This window comes from Natrix helvetica, assembly GCF_964273705.1.
Source record: "Natrix helvetica genome assembly, chromosome: 1".
Classification (NCBI taxonomy): Eukaryota; Metazoa; Chordata; class Lepidosauria; order Squamata; family Natricidae; genus Natrix; species Natrix helvetica.
The window spans coordinates 46731198-46751144 of NC_138548.1; the positions used below are offsets into that span (position 1 = coordinate 46731198).

The window sequence follows — 19947 nt, forward strand, 5'->3', positions numbered from 1 at the left end:
CCTCCAGCACACGTGGTCCCATTCCCCGCCTTCCTGATGACGTCACCAGCCTCACCAGGCGTAAACCTCACCGCACGTCACTGGTTTACCAAATCTCTGTTTCACAGACTTCTTAAACAACAAGCAAAATGCCATTTTATTCACGCATAGCACCATTCCACACAGGCACTATTTTACATTTGATTGTAACTGATCCATCCCTTCTCTCCCATGAGTCCGTCAAATTAAGGATTTCTTCTTTGTATGAATGAAATTATGTTATTTCTATAAAATTATTCTTTTTTTTTGTTATTTCTATAAAATTATTCTTTTTTTTTTGTTATTTCTATAAAATTCAGCTTGAATAGTTATATACAAATATTTTGGATAAGAAACATCCCTGAAAATAAAGAATAGCTTTTTACTTGCTAGGGGAATTTTTTAAATCTATGGATATATAGAAAGGATACGGTAAATAAAATGTAAATTAAAGAAATGGCTCTCAGCTATCAATTTTGGTCTAGTGCAGTGATGGCGAACCTTTTCGGCACCGAGTGCCCAAACTGGAACGGGTGCGCATGTGTGTGCATGTCCATGTGCTGGAGTGCCAGAAATCAGAAGACCAGCTGGCTGGTGCCATGTGTACGCCAGTAGCTGGTCTTTCAGTTTACAACATGCGCATGCATGCTGGCCAACAGGTCTTCCGGCATGCCGAAGCACCAGAAACACCAAAACTGGCTGGCCAGCGCACGCATGCCTGTTTTGTGCGCCATTTTCAGGCCGTTTTTTGGCCCCCCAAAACAGCCTGAAAACAGCCCCAAAAATGGCCTGAAAAGAAACCCCAAAATGGTCTGGTTTTGGGGCATTTTTAGGCCATTTTCTGGAGCTTTTGTGCCTGTGCAGACCAGCTGGATGGAGTGCATGTGAGTGCCAGAAACCAGAAGAGCAGCTGGCAATGGTGCATGTGCCCACAGAGAGGGCTCTGAGTGCCACCTGTGGCACGCGTGTCATAGGTTCACCATCATGGGTCTAGTGCCTAAGGGAACAGTTGAGAAACCAGGAGACTATCAGTTCTATGCCTGCCTTAAGCATGAAATCTGCCTGGTGATCTTGGGCCAGTCACTCTCTTTCATCCCAAATCACCTCACAGGGTTCTTGTTGTGAGGTAATAAAAGGAGGGAATATTAGGTATGTTCACCACCTTGAGTTATTGATAAATAATAATAAAGGCGGGATTTTAAAAAAATATTTAAAAAGAGATAAAATGTTGTAATCATATTGTCCACTCTTCCCGCATGTAGGTACTGAGGACTTTATATTCTGCCATTTCACACCTGGGTTTTCAAAGGGCAAGCACTCACTTCCTGCCTATAGCAACAAGGGGAAAACAGGGATCTTAAACAGGAGGCAGGAGGCAGAGTTGTGGACATGCCTGCTGTGATTCCTGATGTATTGACACAAAAGAAAAACATTCAGAAAAAAGCATCTGCAGCATTTGCTGCAATAAGTTTTCATTCAGGGTTGAAAGCCAATCCCAAACAGGTAACAATACGTAGTAATGGCATGAGGCCTAGGACAAACCATGTCTTTGTATGTATTGATAAGACAAGGATTTAGAGCAGCTAAGATTCCACTTTCTGAAAAACGAATTGCCAACATCAGCAACTTCACTCATTGTGAATATTGAAGATGATGATGATGATGATGATGATGATGATGATGATGATGATGATGATGATGATGATGTTGTTGTTGTTGTTTAGAGTGGATTTGGAATTTTTATTCATCTATTGAATTTTTAGAAGATATGTCCTTCTGGGTTCAGTTCCAAGACTGAAGAAAGACTCTGGAAACAAGGTGGCTGTTTGGAAAGATGGTTTTAATGGTGGACAGGATGACATGCCTTGAAGGAAAAAAGGGCACAGATGTTGAGAGTGCCTGAGTTTTATACCCTCTTTGGCCTTTTGAATTTTAGTTTGTATTCTGATTGGTTGGACTCCCATGAGGACATGCAGAGGCACCTCCATAGGCTATCCTGAGTTGAGCCTTCTGGGTGATGTAATCTTCCCAGGTGCCATGTGGTGAGTTATGTTGCTAGATGAGTAGAGGGATAATCTTACCTTTGTTGTATCTTGGGTGAGGGCATTTGCCTATGAGTAGACCTAGCTATCTCTTTATCTCTTAAGTGCTTTAATAATAAAGATATAGATTCCCAGTTTTTCCATGATGTCCAGTTCCAAAGTTACAGTCAACTATATAGTTATGCAGTTCTTATTTCAGAGTTCTGTTCCACCTTAAGTTTGTCTGCTTCAGTTACTGTGGGGAAAAATGATGGTGGCCATCTTAGTCTTTTGTTCTACCTTAACATCCAGATCCAAAATTGCAGTTAGTTATACAAATCTTATTTCGAGATTCTGGACCACCTTAAATTCAAACCAGAAGAGAAACTGGGGCCATCTTACTCTTTTGCAGAGCGAAAAAAAAAGGAAGAAGAAGAAAGCAAAACAAAATGAAAAAACCCCTTCGTATTTCCCCGTTTGGATTCCGTTATTATTCTGTTTTTATTCTTTCCCTTACCGGGTCCAGTCTCTTGTAGCTGTTCAAAATATATCACTTGAAATCAGCCAGATTCGGGTATTCTTCTTTGCGCCCTACTTTTCAAAGTTCTGATTTATGGCAGTTGGTTAATTAAAACTTCCCACACAGTCAAAGTTAGGTTATCATCAGTAAGAAGAAGTGCTTCTTTTTTTTTGGAGTTAAGATTTATCAATTGGAGAAAATTCAAACAGAATAAATCTTTGAAAGTATTTGGTTTCTTTTTCAAATCCAAAACCAAGTTTAAAGTTTATATTTGAGTAGGTTTTTTTATTTCTCTGCTTTCTCCTTTCTGTCCAAAATTGTTCGAATAAATAACTTTTGGGGAGGCTGGTGTTTCAACCCTCCATTTCCCCTTTCTTTCTTTCTTTCTTTCTTTCTTTCTTTCTTTCTTTCTTTCTTTCTTTCCTTCTTTCTTCCTTCCTTTTTGGAAAAGTCCCAACCTGACCATCAATATTATTTATGTTCTGGCAATTTAGGATTTCAGGATTTATTTGCCTTTTCCAAGTTTGATTTATGGCTGTGGGTTAGATAAATTTATCTTACCGGCCATTCATCTCTTCCGAACCCTCCTGTTCCTTTTGCTTTGACAAGAAGTTCAACATCTTGTTTCCCCAACAAAAGGGAAAAGAAAGCTGACAAAAGTGATCTTGGAGGCTGTTAATGGCATAAGGAAAATTGAAGCAGGAGGTTATGCCCCAACAAAGAGGAATATAAATTATTCCTTTGGTCACCTGGAGAAATTTGAAGGGAGTGGATGTGTCAAAATAAAGAAAAGGGAGAAGATAGAAACAGAGAAGTGGGACAAAAGACTTACCAGGAAAAAAACCCAGATAATTAGAAACTACTATATGGGAAAATATAAAGTTAAGATAAGGGCTTTATTCCTAAATATGATAATAAAATGGAGTTGCTAACTGGTTGAACATTATAATGGAAATATAACTAAATAAAAGTTAAAATATATGGAATATGTATAAATATGAAATTGATATGGGGAACTTGTAAACCAGAGGTTTGTGATTTACCTTTTTAACATGATAATTAAATTGAGTTGTGAACTGAATGAATATGACAATACAAGGACAACTAAGCATGGGTCAAAATTTATGAAACATGGACATATATAGAACCTTTAAGATGATGAACAAAGTGAGATGTTTACAGCTTGTTACTTTATATAATAAATTAAGGGAAGTGTAATGAACACTGAACAGCAAAGATTGTCATCTAGAGATAATTAAGGCTAATCTAATCCAAGATATAGAAAAATGGAGATGAAACATGGAATATACCTAAATGGGAAACTATTGTGATAAAAAGACAGAATCACAAATTGAGGGCATGTAAGGATGTATAACTATATAAAGATAATAATGAGAATAGCTGGGAATTGTAACCAGGTCTATAGCTCGACCAAAATTAGGTTTTTTTTGGGGGGGGGGTGTTAAAAGCACAATGACTATATTAGTATACTTTTCTGTTATATCACCTTTTTTTTTACTAAAAAGGAGGAGAAAAATTAAATATGTATATTGAAAAAGAATTATAAATACCATCAACATAAAAAGGAGCTTGCCCAGAAGCTGAAATACACCAAATAAATGAGATGAAGAGTGGGAAATAGAGGAGAAAGGGATGGGAAGAAGAGAGGGATAGGAGAGAAGGTAAGGGGGGAAGAGGAAGAGAGAAATGAGCAGTGGTAAGAGGAGGGAGGAGAAGGAGAGAGGAAGGGGAAGTTGAGAAGAGAAGGATGACAGAGGGAAGAAAGAAGGTAGGGAGGGGGAGGAGAGAGGGAGAAGGAAGTGATGGACAAAGTACAAATATGGTGTATGGAGAGCAGAAGAGCCAATAATTGGTTCTTGGGAGTTGTTGGTTAGATGAATTGATGTAAACATTTAATAATACAATATGATGTTGGCAATGTAATAGTATACATGTGATTATATGTTATGAAAATGGAAAAATAAAATAAAAAACTTTAATCAAAATAATAATAATAAAGATATAGATTGAATCTATTTAGCTATATCACAGAAGCAGCAAATTGGAAGGTGTTTTTGTAGGAATTAAGAATTTTTGTGTGTGTGGGTGCGTGCAGACATGTTTGTATTGGCATATTATTTAACATTTTAAATATGTTCAGTGCTATGGTTGGACAATATGACTTTGTGTATACCTTTTTCCTTCTTTTTTTTGGTCTGCATCTCATCTCAAAGAAAATCCTCTGCCATTTGTATAATATTAATGAAGATGATACCAAGGAGAACAGAAGAAAAAATCTATTGCTCTATTCTTCAGTAGGTCTTGCTCCCAGCATACACATCTTCAATAGCACCTACTCAAGAGTCTTCTTCTTCAAAATGACTCAGGTAAATAAAATGACTGGGGAAGGTAAATTTTTCCGTGGGAAAGAAAGTGCAAGGTTAGATTCCTTTCCTGATATACAATGGCAGAGTTGGAAGGGACCTTGGAGGTCTTCGAGTCCAACCCCCTGTCTAGGCAGGAAATCCTATACCATTCCAGACAAATGGCTATCCAACATCTTCTTAAAGACTTCCAGTGATATCTTCAGTTAGACTCAAGTGGCAAATGATTGAAAGATGTAGAGAGAGAGATTTCCAGTAGTATGAGGCAACAATAGATTAAATATTAAAATGGTCCTATCCGGTGTACAGCAACATCTTGTCTTTCTATTATTTTGTAGCAGAAGCCAGCAATCTTTTCAGATGATGGGCATTATTATCTGATTGTACATGTTATAGTAGGTGCTACAAAAATATACAACATTTCTAAAATGTTTTTTTCTAAAACTTTTTATTAAAAAAGCCTTTTAAAAACGATTTGCAGTTGTGCAAAAATAGTGATTTTAGAAGACTTGGGTCCTTTATATACCCCTAACATTGTATAGGATTTGGCAATCTCATGGAATTTCCACCATTTATTTTAAACAAGTTATCGTACTTTTTAATTTACTTTTGGTTTCCTTTAAGAGGGTCATATGTGCCTTGATTCCTGCAAGAATGGGACTACTAGAAATTACAGTGCTTAGAAGATTTGAATAAAAAATTGTGAGGAAAAAGTTGAGATTTACAACATTGCTCCGGCTGAAAGTGAAGTGTATTGCGGTTGAACCGAGAAGGCATATTTTGATCTCTGTACTTGATAATATTAAATATCAAGCAAATACACATATAACATATCTGCAGACATACAGTATGTGTCTGTGTACATGTGGCATTCATGATGATTGATACTACTTTCAGGATCAGATCTCAGTTATCAGTTACTGTGAATTACAGCAAGAGAAGATTTGGTCCATTTATGGGCCTCGATAACCAACTCTTTGGTACAATTTGCATTAATCTGAATTAAAATGTTTACTTTATTTATGTATTGCATGTTTATGCTGCCCATCTCCCCTATAAGCTGACTTAAATTAAAATGTTCATTTTTGAAGTGGCATAAACATTCTGTTATTTTAGTTTGATATTCCTACAATACATACTCATTTACTTTCTTGGCCAGAAGTAGAGTGCCACTTCCAGTATACAGTATATACTGTATCTACACCTAGTTTACATTTAGTCTATAAATTTTGGGTTTCTTTGTAGTCTTCCATCTGAATACTAATCATTGACCTCATGTAGTTATTGCAAAATATAAATATAAATAAGAAAATTGCTTTACTTCTGTTTTTGATTTTCCCCAAGGAGCTCATAGCCTATTCAAGAGTAGTTTTCTCCCCTCCTATGCATCAAGCAGTAAATTTGGTTAAAAGATTGACTCATGCAGGCTAAGCTAGTAAATTTGGCTGAGAAGAGAACCGAATCTAAACCAACCATACCATACAATACTAAATGCATATTAAAATTATGATCTATAAATGACTATAGCTGTTTAAACTTTAAGTCTGAAAGTCTTTTTCTGACATAATTTCTAAAGGGAAAAGGAGATGAAGAAGTGGATACATGGTCTATTGATATCCCTAGAGAAATGATTACATATAATACAGGTGAGAGATTGTTATCAGCCACGGTGGATGGCACAGTGGAGTGCAGTACTGTGGGTTACTTCGGCTGACTGCCGGTTGCCTGCAATTTGGCAATTCAAATCTCCCCAGGATTGACTCAGCCTTCTATCTGAGGTGAGTAAAATGAGGACCCAGGTTGTTGGAGGCAAAACGCTGACTCTGTAAACCGCTTAGAGAGGGCTGTGAAGCACTGTGAAGCGGTATATAAGTGCTATAATAGTATGTTTCTTCTAATGGGATTATTGCTGCTTCCTTAGTTTAATTTGCACCAATGATCCAGTAGTGTGTCATGTTAACCATAAACAATATAAAATGATAAATATAAATGTAAATATGAATATAAATAAGAAAATGACATGAACCCCCAAATATGAAAATATACTCATTATTGAAATGTCAACTTAATAAGTCCACTGAATATGCCTGGGTGTATTGTATATTAAAGAAAGATATTAATATTACTCTTAGATGTTCATAGGAATTATACTCATTTTCTATTTCCTGTTTGACTAGATATTGCTCCAGTAGAGGAATGGTTTCTAAAATTCAATATGCATCATGGGTTAGGTATGTTCACCACTGTAGGAACATTATTGGATATAATGCGAGGTAAGTTATAGCTACAGTCCAGGGAAATTACTAGTAGTAGCTACATTCAGTTCAAAGCTTTCTGAAGGTGTTCAGATATTTTTTAAAAAAAAAATTTTTTTTAAATTGGTTTTTAAACATTTATAGGAAAGGGTAGAAATCTCTCCAAATCTCACAACTTTTACAGAGAAAAAAAACAAAAGATAAAAGATAAGCAGAAACAGCATCTTGTTATACATTGTATCAACCATATGTTCAATCATCTCTTTTGCCACTTTCTAATATATCAACAATTACAATAATATTTCAAATACATTTATTTTTGTAACCGGTGTCTTTTCAATATTGCTCCCTCCCCCTGTCCCCTGGCAGAGCCACAGCCCCTCCCTCCCTCATATCTTGTGTATTGTCACCTTTTTCACTACCTCTTATGATTTCGTCCTCTAGGAGGGCACTATGTTTTTTCATGAAGGCCTCTGCCTCCACAACTGTATTGATTCTAATTCTGTTTCCCTCCCAGAAGATCAACATTCCTTCTGGCAATAACAATCTAAACCAATCTCCTTTGTTATATAATTTCTTTGATAAGGAGGAATACTCCTCTTATCTCTTATATTTTTTAGGAATTTGTTTAAGAATGGCAATTTCTTTATCTTTATATTTTAGTGCCTCCCCCCTTTGGGCCCCTTAAACCTCATCCATCGTGGTCTTCCTAAGAAATTTAACATGTACTTCCCTTGGAACATTATGTGTTCTGCCATATTCTGAATTGATCCTGTAAACCAAGTCCATATCCCACTACAACTGTTCTTTATCTCTCTTAATATATTCTGCTAAGATTGTACACATAGTATCCTTAATCACTTCTGGTCCCCGAAGGCGACGGACGTTGCCGTCCGCTGCTCGTCTCCCCTTTTAGGAGCACAGGCGGTCTTGGAGGGACCACCTGCTGTAGGGCGGCTTGCTGGAACCCCCAGAATCATTGGCAGCCGCGGGGGGAGGTTTCCAGCTTCACCTCAGGAGCCGGGGAGCATGGTGAGTGCATAGCACAGCTGTGTGCCTTCACCGAATGGATTCCAGAAAGAAATAATCAATTAGAAGTTGCAGCAGGAGTGCTGGAGGTGAGAAGTTTGCTCCAATCTCTTTTAACACAATTTAATTGATGAGCAGCAGCTTTTTGTTAGGTTGTGGATTCAATCTATTTGAAGTTGCAAGATTAGAGGGGGGTATTTTCCACCCCCCTCGGGCAAAGCGGCATTTGGACTATCTCTCAATCTCGAAATGGAGAGAGAGAGGAAAACGTTGAATTACTCACTTGTACTAACTATGTGAGAAAGATTTACATCACAATTGCAAGAGGTGATTCCTGAGTTGTTTCAAAACCTTTATGGAAACTTTGGATGCTTTGCTCCCTGGTTCCCTGTGAAAGGGGGAGCCAAGATGGCCTGCTTCCGTCTTCTTCTTTGCTCTTATAAATGAAACTTGCCTTTTGAAACTACCTTTGAAGAAATTTCTGGCTATATACTATTACTACCCCCCGAAGGTCTCATGGAGCCCCTCCTGTTACGTGGTCTTTCTGGATTTGGATTATTTGATTTTCTTCTTTTGGCTTAGAACTGTGATTGAGGATTAACTTTCACTTCTGGGATTGTCTGCCTCCACGGTCTCACCCAGCTGCACATTCCACAGATGCCATTTCTTTTGTAAAAGACTTACACTCAACTCTGAACTTAACAAATGGGGCCCAGAAAACCACCTCCTGGCAAGGCAGCCTCGGCGCCCACTTCCTCTACATCCAGCCCAACAACTCAACAGACAAAAATTTCATCATTTTTACAACAAGAAGGGACTGGAGAGAATTCAAAGGACTTATCTGTTACCCAAATGTTCCAGGCTCTTATGAAGGGACAAAATGAATTGAAAAAAGAGGTGGCAGATTTTAAAGAACAGCTCAGAGATGTATAGCAGCAAACAACATAAAATAAACAGAGAATTGGTGTTCTGGAGGAGGGTGCGGTTGGGCTGAGGGAGGAGGTGAAGGCAATTCAGAAGGGGAATAGAGAATTGGAAAATTTCATGGTAAAGATGGAACTTGAAAGAATGTCCCTTTTTCTCAGATTCCAGAACCTACCGGACACAGAAGATGAAGGTGTTCAGATATTAAATGATGGCCATCTGATTGGCTAAGACACTGCAGCCATGAGGAGAGATTTATTTGTTGACAGCTGAGATAGATTTTCAAGTGACTCTTATTACTGGAATTTAGGATAAATAAATCCAAATCAAATATGAAGGACAGATATCAATTCTTTGTTTATTTAATGGCATTGTTCTCGAGGAAGTATTGGAATTTAGATGCTAACTAGATACATAGTATTTAGGATTGGGCTCATAATAATGGGGCTGTAAATATATTTTCAATGATTTTAACAATGAAAATCTGTGTTTTCATTCTGTATCTGTATTTTATAGTAAAGTTACAAAACTGCAGAATACGCATTTCTTACATATTAACCTCACTGTCTTATATTTTACAGAGCCAATTCTTCAGTGGCTTTTTAGAATGGGTACCTACGTAGATATTACTGAAACAATATCTGAGATAAAAGATATGGAAATGACAAAGAGTCCTTGTGCAAGTGATGTAGCAATGATTGGTGTGGTTTATAAAAAGGCAGATACTGGTAAGTGCAGTATCTTTTAACTGCATATTATTTGATGAGTGCTACATAGCTACAACGACCAACGATGATACATTTGCTATCCAACAAGGTTATCTGATATATGTGTACTCGGAACCAAATGCTACTACATGTCCCTATTCATACAGATAGTCCTCGACTTATGACCACAAATACGAAATTTATGTTGCTGAGACAGTTGTTAAGTGAATTTGGCCCCATTTTACAACCTTTCTTGCCACACTTGTTGAATCACTGCAGTTGTTGAGTTAGTAAGATGGTTATAAAGTGTTACTTTACAACTTCCCCATTGATTTATTATTGTCAGAAAGTGGCAAAGGATTATTACATACTCTGGGATACTGCAACCATTTATGAGTCACTTGCCAAGCATCTGAATTTTGATCACATGAGCATGGGGATGTTGCAACAGTCGTAAGTGTGAAAAATGGTCGTAAGCCACTTTTTTCAGTTCTGTTATAACTTTGAACAGTCACTAAATGAACTGTTGTAAATCAAGGACTATCTGTACTTTCTTAGGAATAAGTCACAGTGAGCTCAGTGGGTTTAATTTTTGAATAAATAAGTGAACTCGTAACAGACTTTGTCTTTTAAGCCTGTAAAGGATTACACAATTATGTTTTGCTTAAGATTGCAAGCTATTTTACTGAGGCCAGAGATCTATAAACCCTAGAATTAAGTAAATTTATTTCAAATTTACCACACATACCCAGAGACAAACAAAAGGGTAAGAAATTTGCCATCTTCCAAATTTGTCTTCTTATTGGTACTTCATCACCATATTTTCATTTTTTTCCCCAGCAGAAGCTGAACAAGGAAAGGATCCTGTTGGCCAGGATTCTGTGTTGGTAGTTGTAGGCGTTCTTTCTTCTCCATGAGGACATCCTTTTGGGGGGGAAGTAACCTCCCTCTGGGGAAAGGAGGGAAGATCCCAGTGCATCAGGCTTCTGAGTTGATTGACATTTGCCTTCCTACCCTTCTACTTAGCTATAATCTCCAAGAGGCAATTGGTTATAACCAGGGGTGATATTCAGCCAGTTCGGACTGGTTCGGGCAAACTGGATGCTAATTTTACATCTGGTTTGCCAAACTGGTAGTTGCAAGGACTGGCTGGCCTCGTCCACCCCACCCCACCTCACCCCACCTAGGAGTCTTCACATGGCCATTTTGGATGCCAGTTAAGTGCAGGGCCTGCACGGAGGCTCTGGGAGGGCAAAAAATGGACCTCCCAGAAGTTCTGGGGGGTTGGAAACAGACTCATTTCTGGCTTCCAAAGGGTGTCCCGAGCCTATGGGAGACCGTTCTTGCCCTCCCTGAGACTCAATGAAAGCCTCTGGAGCCTTCCGGAAGTTTTGGAAGTCTGGAAATGGGCGCATTTCTGGTCTCCGGTAGGCCTCTGGAGCCCGTGGGAGGCCATTTTCGCCCTCCTGGAGGCTTGAGAAAAGCCTCCGGAGCCTGGAGAGGGTGAAAATTTCCCCATCCATGCTGTGGTGCAGGAGGCCAAGTAGGCCACGCCCACCATGGCCACGCTCACCCAGCACCAGGCAGAGAACTGGTTGATCAAATCTTTGAATCCCACTTCTGGAGTAATTTCAAGAACTGCTAAAATAATTAATCTTGTAACTAGTTCTAAAACAATTTGCATAACTTTCTTCTGCTGGTTGTCTCAAGGGTGTTTTCCCCCCCTCCCAAAAAAGGTAACTGGACTATGTTTTTTCCTTGAGGAAGAAGACATTCTGTTTTTCATCCAAAAACGTCTTCAGTTATGGCTATCTGGGGCCGGGGCAGTGGGGGGGAATGAAAGGATAGGTTCTAACAACTGTGCACAACTAATCCTTTCATCCCTCCACCATCACCATCTAGCCAAAACTGATGAAATCTCTTCTTTTTCCTCAAAAAACACAGTTATACTTTTTTGGGGGAGGAGGGAAGCACCTTTGAGACAACCATGACCTGGATGACTGAGAATCTCCATACAAATATTTGTTCTGTTGAGAAACATGTTGACTGGGGACACTTCCACATGGTCTTTGAGTTGATCGCTTTCTGGCTTAGCTGAATTGAATTCAGAATCTTGCATATACAGTACATAATACTCCACTGTAATCTGTTTAGCTACTCATCTCTACCTGCCACATTTTCTTAAGTTTTCAGTCAGAACAAGAGATTCAGTTGAGCTCTTATTTTCTGCAAGCTCCTGAAGATGCAGAAGGGCTTCCAACTAGAGATGAGCTATGACTATAGTAAATGTTGCTCCTTTTGCAGTGTCATGTCTCCACCTATCCTGTAAAACCAAATATGAAAGAAATGCTTTATTTCTCTTCATCCATGGGACCCCAAATCTGTTTCACCTCTGAAAATTCAAGATCACTTGTAGATATGGGAAGCCTTTAACACTGTACTATGTATTAATATCCAGATTTGTATATAATTCTGTTTTCATGTCTCTGTACTTTTTCTGGGGATTCATAGGAGTAATTATAGGAATCACCTACGATGGATTTATGACCCGAGATGTAATTTGGCGTAATTTAACAGATGACATTTGTGTTCTCATGGATTACGGTAATATTTTCTTTTCAATTAGTATTTGTCTTTTTTTCATTTGTAAATTTCTGTATTCCTAAATTTTATGACAGAAGCATAAGACTCATGTAGCTCTAAAAACTTTAACTATAGGCTTCAGAGTTCTGTCCCAGATTTATACCAATTATCATTTTTGATAAGTCTGAAGGGAGAAAATATTAAATAATATGATTGGACTGTAAACATACTATAACTTAACTATAGCTTAATTAAAATAAAAAGTAGGCTCAAGATAGAGAAGTATCTTGACAGACTTGAACATTGGGCTCTATCTAACAAAATGAAATTTAATGTAGAGAAAAGTAAGGTGTCATACTTATGCAGAAAAACTAAATGGATAGGTATAGAATAGGTGGTACCTGATTCAACAGTAGTAACTGAAAGAGGGATCTTGGAGTTCTAGTGAACAATCACTTAAATATGAGCCAGCAGTGTGCTGCAGATGCCAAAAAAGCTAATACAATTGTCAAGCCAGCCTCCCTCAGGAACCAAGAAAGAAACCACTTAACTCCGTTTTGCAGAATTAAGATACTTTTACTGGTTATGAAAAGATAGCAGCTAAGCAAAGCAAGATCTGAGGCAAAAGCGTGCGAAATCATACATATCAGTATGTGACCAAACCCCCTCCCCCTGGTAACCCTCATCCCAGTGTCCAATCTGCAAATCCCTTAGGTGTCATGTGAGCATCATCAGGTTGGTATGCAGGATGGTTGGCTTTGACTGCCACCAAGCACTAATCTCCAGTATGCGCAATAGACGGTGAGACCAAAACTCCCCTTTTACAATCTCTCCTGTACTTAAACTTCCCCTCCCAAATACCAGCCCCACTTCCCCATTTCAATGGCAGCCGAAAGCAAATAGTGAAACAGAGGCTGACATCCAACCCTCCTTCAGGAAAAGAAGTCATCCTTGCAAGAACATAAAACAATAGAAAAGACAACATAAGACGTGTATGAATCAAATATGATCAAGGCTTATCAGGGTACTTAGCGTAGAACTTCATAAGAGACTAGGAGCTCTAACATGAGATTTATCAACCCACTCAGCCTGGGAGGGGAGAAAATGCTTCCAGGATACCAGATATTGAATTCAATTCCAATGTTTCCTGGAGTCCAAGATTTCCTTAACCTCAAAGTGTTGCCCTCCCTCAATAAGAAGAGGGGCAGGGGGTGCAGGTAGGGGCACACGAAAAGAAGAAATGTGCTCTGGTTTCAACAGGTTTACATGAAACACAGGATAAATCTGCTTAAGATGCTTTGGTAACTCCCATCGTACAGAAACAGGATTAATGATTTTCACAATAGGGAAAGGACCGACATACTTCGGCCCCAGTTTCTTTGATTTCTGGGTGGTTTGTAGAAACTTGGTGGACAAAAACTTTCAATCTCCTACTTTGTACTCCCTTTGCTTCACCCTCTTTTTATCAGCCTGCTTCTTGTGCGCCCAGTGAGCAGCCTCCAACGCGTTGCGGGTCATGGGCCAAATTTGGCAAAGCTGGTCACTCCACTCAGGGAGGGACAAAATTTGCAGTTTTTCTCGAGGCAACTCAGGAATTGGTACAAAGTCCTGTCCAAACACAGCTCTAAAGGGGGTCAAGCCAGTACTGCTGTGCACAGAGTTGTTGTACGCCACCTCAGCATGTGGTAACAGTTCAGCCCAGTTATCTTGTTGATAATTGATGAAACACCAGAGGTACTGTTCCAAAACAGAATTAATCCATTCACAAGCCCTGTTAGTCTGAGGATGGTGGGCGGATCTTAGCCCCTGGGTGGAGCCAATTAGCTTCAGAAACTCCTTCCAGAAGAGGAAGGTGAACTGGACCCCCCTATCCAAAATTATGCATTCAGGTACTCCATGTAACCGGTATACATGTGCAATAAACAACTTAGCTAACGACTTAACTGATGGGATTTTGGAACAGGGTACAAAATGAACTTGTTTGGAAAACAGGTCAGTAATTACCCAAATCACGGTATTTCCTAGACTCTCTGGCAATTCGACTATGAAGTCCATCAATATCTCCTTCCATGGGGCCTCAGGGCGGGCCACACCTTGGAGAAGGCCCTGGGTTTCCCTGGTGGGTGCTTTGTCTTTTTTCAATGAAGGCCACCAAAATTGTCTCTTAACCAGATGTAAAGTCTTTACAAATCCAAAATGGCCTGCCATTCTTGAATCATGGGCCCATTGAAGAACAATAGTTTTCAGGTCAGCAGGGACATATAATTTAGCCCCTACTCAAGCCAGTCCATCCTTCATTGTGCATTCATTTGAATGTTCCTTGAACCAGTCATCGGACTCAAGGCCCTCCTTGAGTTTGCACATGAGGTCCGTTGTGACCTCTAAATTCCAAATGCCTTGGCTTCCAGTAATCACCAGGGCAGCTAGACTTTTTGCTGGGATGACTGGGTGAACTGCGCTCAGCTTAGAGCTGTTGTATTGGGGAAGCCTAGACAAAGCATCAGCCATGAAGTTCTTCCCCCCAGGATGTACTTGAGGGTAAAGTTGAAACAGCTGAAATGTTGTGCCCAATGCACCTGTTTAGGATATAGCTTACGTGGGGTCTTCAATGCTTCCAAATTTTTATGATCAGTCCATACTTCAAAAGGGTGTTTCGCCCCTTCTAGGAAATATCGCCAGGTCATCAAAGCCCATCTGACCGCAAAAGCTTCCTTTTCCCATATAGCCCATTGTCTCTCCATCTCTGTCAGTTTGTGAGAGGTGTAAGCGCATGGCTGCAATTTTCCATCAGTGTTCGTTTGAGGTAATACTGCCCCCACTGCTACATCACTGGCATCAGCTTGAACGATAAATGGTGCCTCCATATCTGGGTGTTTCAAAACGGGTTCAGCTGCAAAGAGTCATTTTAATTTCTCGAAAGTGGCTTGACACTCCATAGTCCAATTCAAATGCTTACTTGGTCTAGGCTCGGCCTCCCCTTTTGACTTTAGGAGATTTGTAATGGGCAGTTGAAAGCAGTTTTCCATTCATCTCCCTCTTTGATTTTGACTCTGTAGTAGGCCTCTTTTAGGTCCAATTTCATGAAGGTCTTCCCTTTACCCAATTGGGCCAACATACCCTTCATCAGAGGGCGGGGGTATATATTTTCCACGCACACACTATTAAGATTCTTGTAGTTAACACAGAGATGAAAGGAGCCATCTTTCTTTTCTCTAAATAACAAAGGGGTGGCCACACATGGTCTAGCAGGTTCAATAAACCCCCTTTTCAAATTTTTGTCAAGAAACCTCCGTAATTCCTCCATTTCCCATGGGGTCATTGATTAAATCTGGGGTTTTGGAAGTTTTACTCCTGGAAGAATCTCAATGCTGCAATCTGTTGCGTGGTGAGGGGATAATTTATCAGAGGATTTTTCACTGAAAATGTCCTTTAGGTCCCAATATTGCATTGGGATTTTCTCCTCCCCCTCAATTTTTTCCTGCACCGCTAGGTTAGGTTGATGTGTGAGTTCCATTTACGTAACCAGGGTAAGCCCAGTATGAGAGGCCGGTCCATCCCTGGTGCCACAATGAAACTTAATGTTTCCTGGTGATCTCCCATCCACAAGTCTATAGGTTCAGTCACAAAATGGGCAGGAGCCCCCACAGCTGGCAAAAAGCAATGGAGACTTTCAAAGTTCTCAGTTTCAAGCCCATTTTTCCCACCACTTCCGGGCTAACAATGCAACGTGTGCATCCCGAGTCTAAAAGGGCCAGAATTTTTGCTTGGGCGCCAGTAGAAGGTACTTTAAGTTCTACTGGGATGGTCATGGGGCCCGATCAGGAACTTACCAGATGGTCGTCATCGGATTCGGTTTTGCTTTCCCCCGATGAGAGGGACGGTTCTTCTTCTCTTGGGATGGGAGGGAATTGTGCAACAGGTTCCACTTCTTTTATGTCGGTGTCCCTTCTCTTCCCAGGTTGTTTATCTGGCTTCCTCCCCCCCCCCCGGCAGAGGGCTTTGGGCCAAACCTGGAGCGTCAATTTGCTGCCCGGTGCCCCTCCTTTCTGCAATGGAAGCTGGTGGTAGACCAGGGCTTGCTTGTAGACCAACTTTTTCCTCCTTTCAGAGTTTCTTTGGGGGGGTTGGGAGGGGTAGCTTTCTCTTTCTCACTATCTTCGAGGTACTTGTCTCTGGCTAGATTGATCTCCACATCTGGTGCCAATTCGTACCAGTGTTGCAAGTTGCGCCCCCCGCCCGTTTACACAGTTTTGTTATATATCTTTGTTTAAGCCATCCATAAAACTGTCCATTGAAGCTTCTTCCCATCAACCCCGCATATAAACGGACAATTCACGAAACTCTTGTATGTAATCAGCCACTGGGTTCTTCCCCTGGGTAAGGGTTTTCATTCTGGTTCTGGCCTTCTGCTCCATGAGTGGGTCATCAAAGTGTTTCCTCAGGGTGGCCATAAACCTATTATAGTCTCTCAGCAGGGGGGAAGCATCGTTATGCAGGGCAACCATCCATGCCGCTGCCTTGTTCTCCAGTGCCATGGTAACAACTCTTACCTTGGCTTCTTCTGTGGGCAGATCCTCTCCAAACTGTTGCATGAAATTCCAGATTTGGACCAGGAAAAATCCTAGTTCCTTTGGGTCACCTCCAAATTTCACATCAAGCAGAGGAACCTTTGCCATCTGGTGTCTGCGGGGGGGATCCTCCTCTTGGAAGGGCTCTCGCGGCTTCTGCTACTGCTGCCGGGGCTTCCCCATCCTGATGAGCTCCACTGTCTGCCCCCATGGCCCCCCCCTTGGGCAGAACAGGACTTCTGCAGTTCTCTCTTCTAGCTCTGGGAGATCAGCTTCTCTTTCAGGACCGCTCTCGTGCAAACGTTGCCTCTCCCAAGCCTCTTGATAGAATTTCATAGCCTGGGACATCATAAGGTTCTCCTCGTCAGCATCTGCCAAGCAGCTGCCGGCCTCCAATGTCGCCTTGTTGTAACTCCAGCCGAAATTTCTTCAGGGTCATACTTCTGTCCCACTCCCAACGACCACCTGGGTTGGACGGATCGTTCCTCCAAATTCAGATCCGCCATCCACTCCGTCTCCAAGGGACACAAGGATGCAGCCGCCCCCATGTCGTCCTCCTGGTGGCTGCCTGGGTAAGACATTCCTTTGAAGGTTTTGGTTTTATTTACACTCCCCTTGGAAGGTGTTAGCTCCGGGATGAATGCAAAAGTGTGATCTTGCTTAATGTCAAGCTGGCCTCCTTCAGCAACCAAGACAGAAACCACTTAACTCCATTTTGCAGAATTAGGAGTACTTTTACTGCTTATGAAAAGATAGCAGCTAAGCAAAGCAAGATCTGAGGCAAAAGCATGCAAAATCATACATATCAATATGTGACCAAACCCCCTCCCCCTGGTAACTCTCATCCCAGTGTCCAATCTGCAAAACCCATAGGTGTCATGTGAGTTCCATCTTCAAGGAGCATTATCAGGTTGGTATGTAGGGTGGTTGGCCTTGACCACCACCAAGCACTAATCTCCAGCATGCACAGTAGACGGTGAGACCAAAACTCCCTTTTTACGATTTCTCCTGTACTTAAACTTCCCCTCCCAAATACCAGCCCCCCCTTCCCCATTTCAATGGCAGCCGAAAGCAAATAGCGAAACAGAGGCTGACAACAGTCCTTGGCTGCATTAATAGAGGGATAGAATCAAGATTAGATGAAGTGTTAATATCACTTTATAATGCCTTGATAAGACAACACTTGCAATATTGCATCCAGTTTTAGCAGCCACAATATTAAAAAAAATGTTGAGACTCTAGTAAAGTGCAGAGAAGAACAACAAAAATGATTAGGGGACTGAAGACTAAAACATATGAAGAATGGTTGCAGGAATTGGGGGTGTCTAGTTTAATGAAAAGAAGGACTAGAGGTGACATGGTAGCAATGTTCTAATATCTACGGGGATGCTGCAAAGAAGTGGGGGGGGGTAAACCTATTCATCCATTCCTTCCTGTCCTAAAGGCAGTACAAGAAACAAGGGATGGAAATTAATCAAGGAGAGGACTAACTAGAACTAAGGACAAATTTCTTAACAGTTAGAACAATTAATCAGTGGAACGACTTGCCTCCAGTGGTTATGGGTGTTCGAACACTGGAGGTTTTTAAGAAAAGATTGGACAACTATTTATCTGAAATGGTACAGGGTTTTCTGCTTGATCAGGAGGTTGGACTAGAACAGTGGTTCCCAAAGTGGGCGGTACTGCCCCTTGGGAGTAGTGGGATGGCTTAGGGGGGTGCTAAGAGGCAAGGGGAGTGGCAGGGGCGCACTAAGAGGCAAGGGGGGCAGCAGAGGAGTGCTAGAGGTGGTCCCCTCTAGCGAGCCATTTAGAACCAGTTCACTCACTCGCCCCCACCTATCCAGAAGCTGCTCAATCGCTCGCTCCCCCTGCCCGCCCACACTATGCTAGCCCTGACCACCAGTCACTGATTGGCTGGCTCACCAATCACTCTGCCCACCTCTAAGAGCCCTATCTAAACCCAGTTACCTTTTTTTCTGCTTGGCTTTCTATAGATAGAGCTCTTAGAGGTGGGCGGGCCGATTGGTGAGCCAGCCAATCAGTGAGCGGTGGGCAGGGCTAGCATAGTGCAGACGAGCAGGGGGAGCGAGTGATCAAAGGGAGGCCCCTTCGCCTCCCTTCACTCCCACTTTGTCTTGATGAGGTCGCAGCAGCTGCCGGGCACGGATGGATGGGGTAACCAGAGCGGCGGAGCAGCCTGGGCGGGTGAGCGAGTGAGCTGCCTGATCCTCCATCGCTCACCCGCTCACCTGCCTGGGCCACTCTGGCTATCGCCATCCATCCATGCCCAGCAGCTTCAGCGACCTCATCAAGACAAAGTGGGAGCAAAGGGAGGCGAAGGGGCCTTGGTGCCCTGCCTGATCCTCCTTTGCTCGCTTGCTATTTTGCCTGCACGGGGCGTCTCAGCAGAAGCCCTTTGCTGGCAGCCAGACCTCCCCTCCCTGGGGTGGTGGGCGGTAGTTTGCATGCTGCAGCCAGCACCTAGGAGGTAAGCTCCTGCCACCATCCCCACCCCCGCGCCCATGCTTGCAGGTGGTCATGCAGCCGTGTGCTATAAGCAAGCCAGGGACCCTTGCAAGGCTGCTGAATCCTAAGGGAGATGCGAATGGGACCAAAATTTGAAAAACAGGTGAAATTCTTTCTGGAGACCAGAAGCAAACACACACACACACACACACAGCAAAAGTGTCTGGTTTTGAATATAATCCTCCCTAGTGCTTGGGGAAAAGTAGAGAAACATTTCGATATACATTTTGAATTAACTTGGGAAGAAAATTGCTAAAATCACTTTTAATTGTGTTCTGCATTAAGGATTCATGCAGTACCATTTCTTGTTGAATTAGCAGAGTAATATTTACAACAGCCAGCTAAGATAGTTTTAGCTGTCTTATAATGTGCGTGGGTAGGCATAAGTGCAACATTTGCCTGTGATTATATA

The 19947-nt window shown here is 41.4% G+C and overlaps 1 protein-coding gene across 1 annotated transcript in view; it reads left to right on the top strand.

Moving 5' to 3' along the window:
• LOC309386064 (cation channel sperm-associated auxiliary subunit beta-like) overlaps positions 1-19947 on the top strand; it is a gene marked incomplete at its 5' end in the record, with an annotated part of 83387 nt that overhangs the window by 11892 nt on the left and 51548 nt on the right. The window contains 7 exons of the mRNA XM_081941026.1: positions 4794-4946; positions 6520-6589; positions 7121-7216; positions 9733-9879; positions 12370-12462; positions 17443-17581; positions 19153-19214. Coding sequence (XP_081797152.1) covers positions 4794-4946; positions 6520-6589; positions 7121-7216; positions 9733-9879; positions 12370-12462; positions 17443-17581; positions 19153-19214 — 760 coding nt within the window. The remainder of the gene's footprint in view (positions 1-4793; positions 4947-6519; positions 6590-7120; positions 7217-9732; positions 9880-12369; positions 12463-17442; positions 17582-19152; positions 19215-19947) is intronic.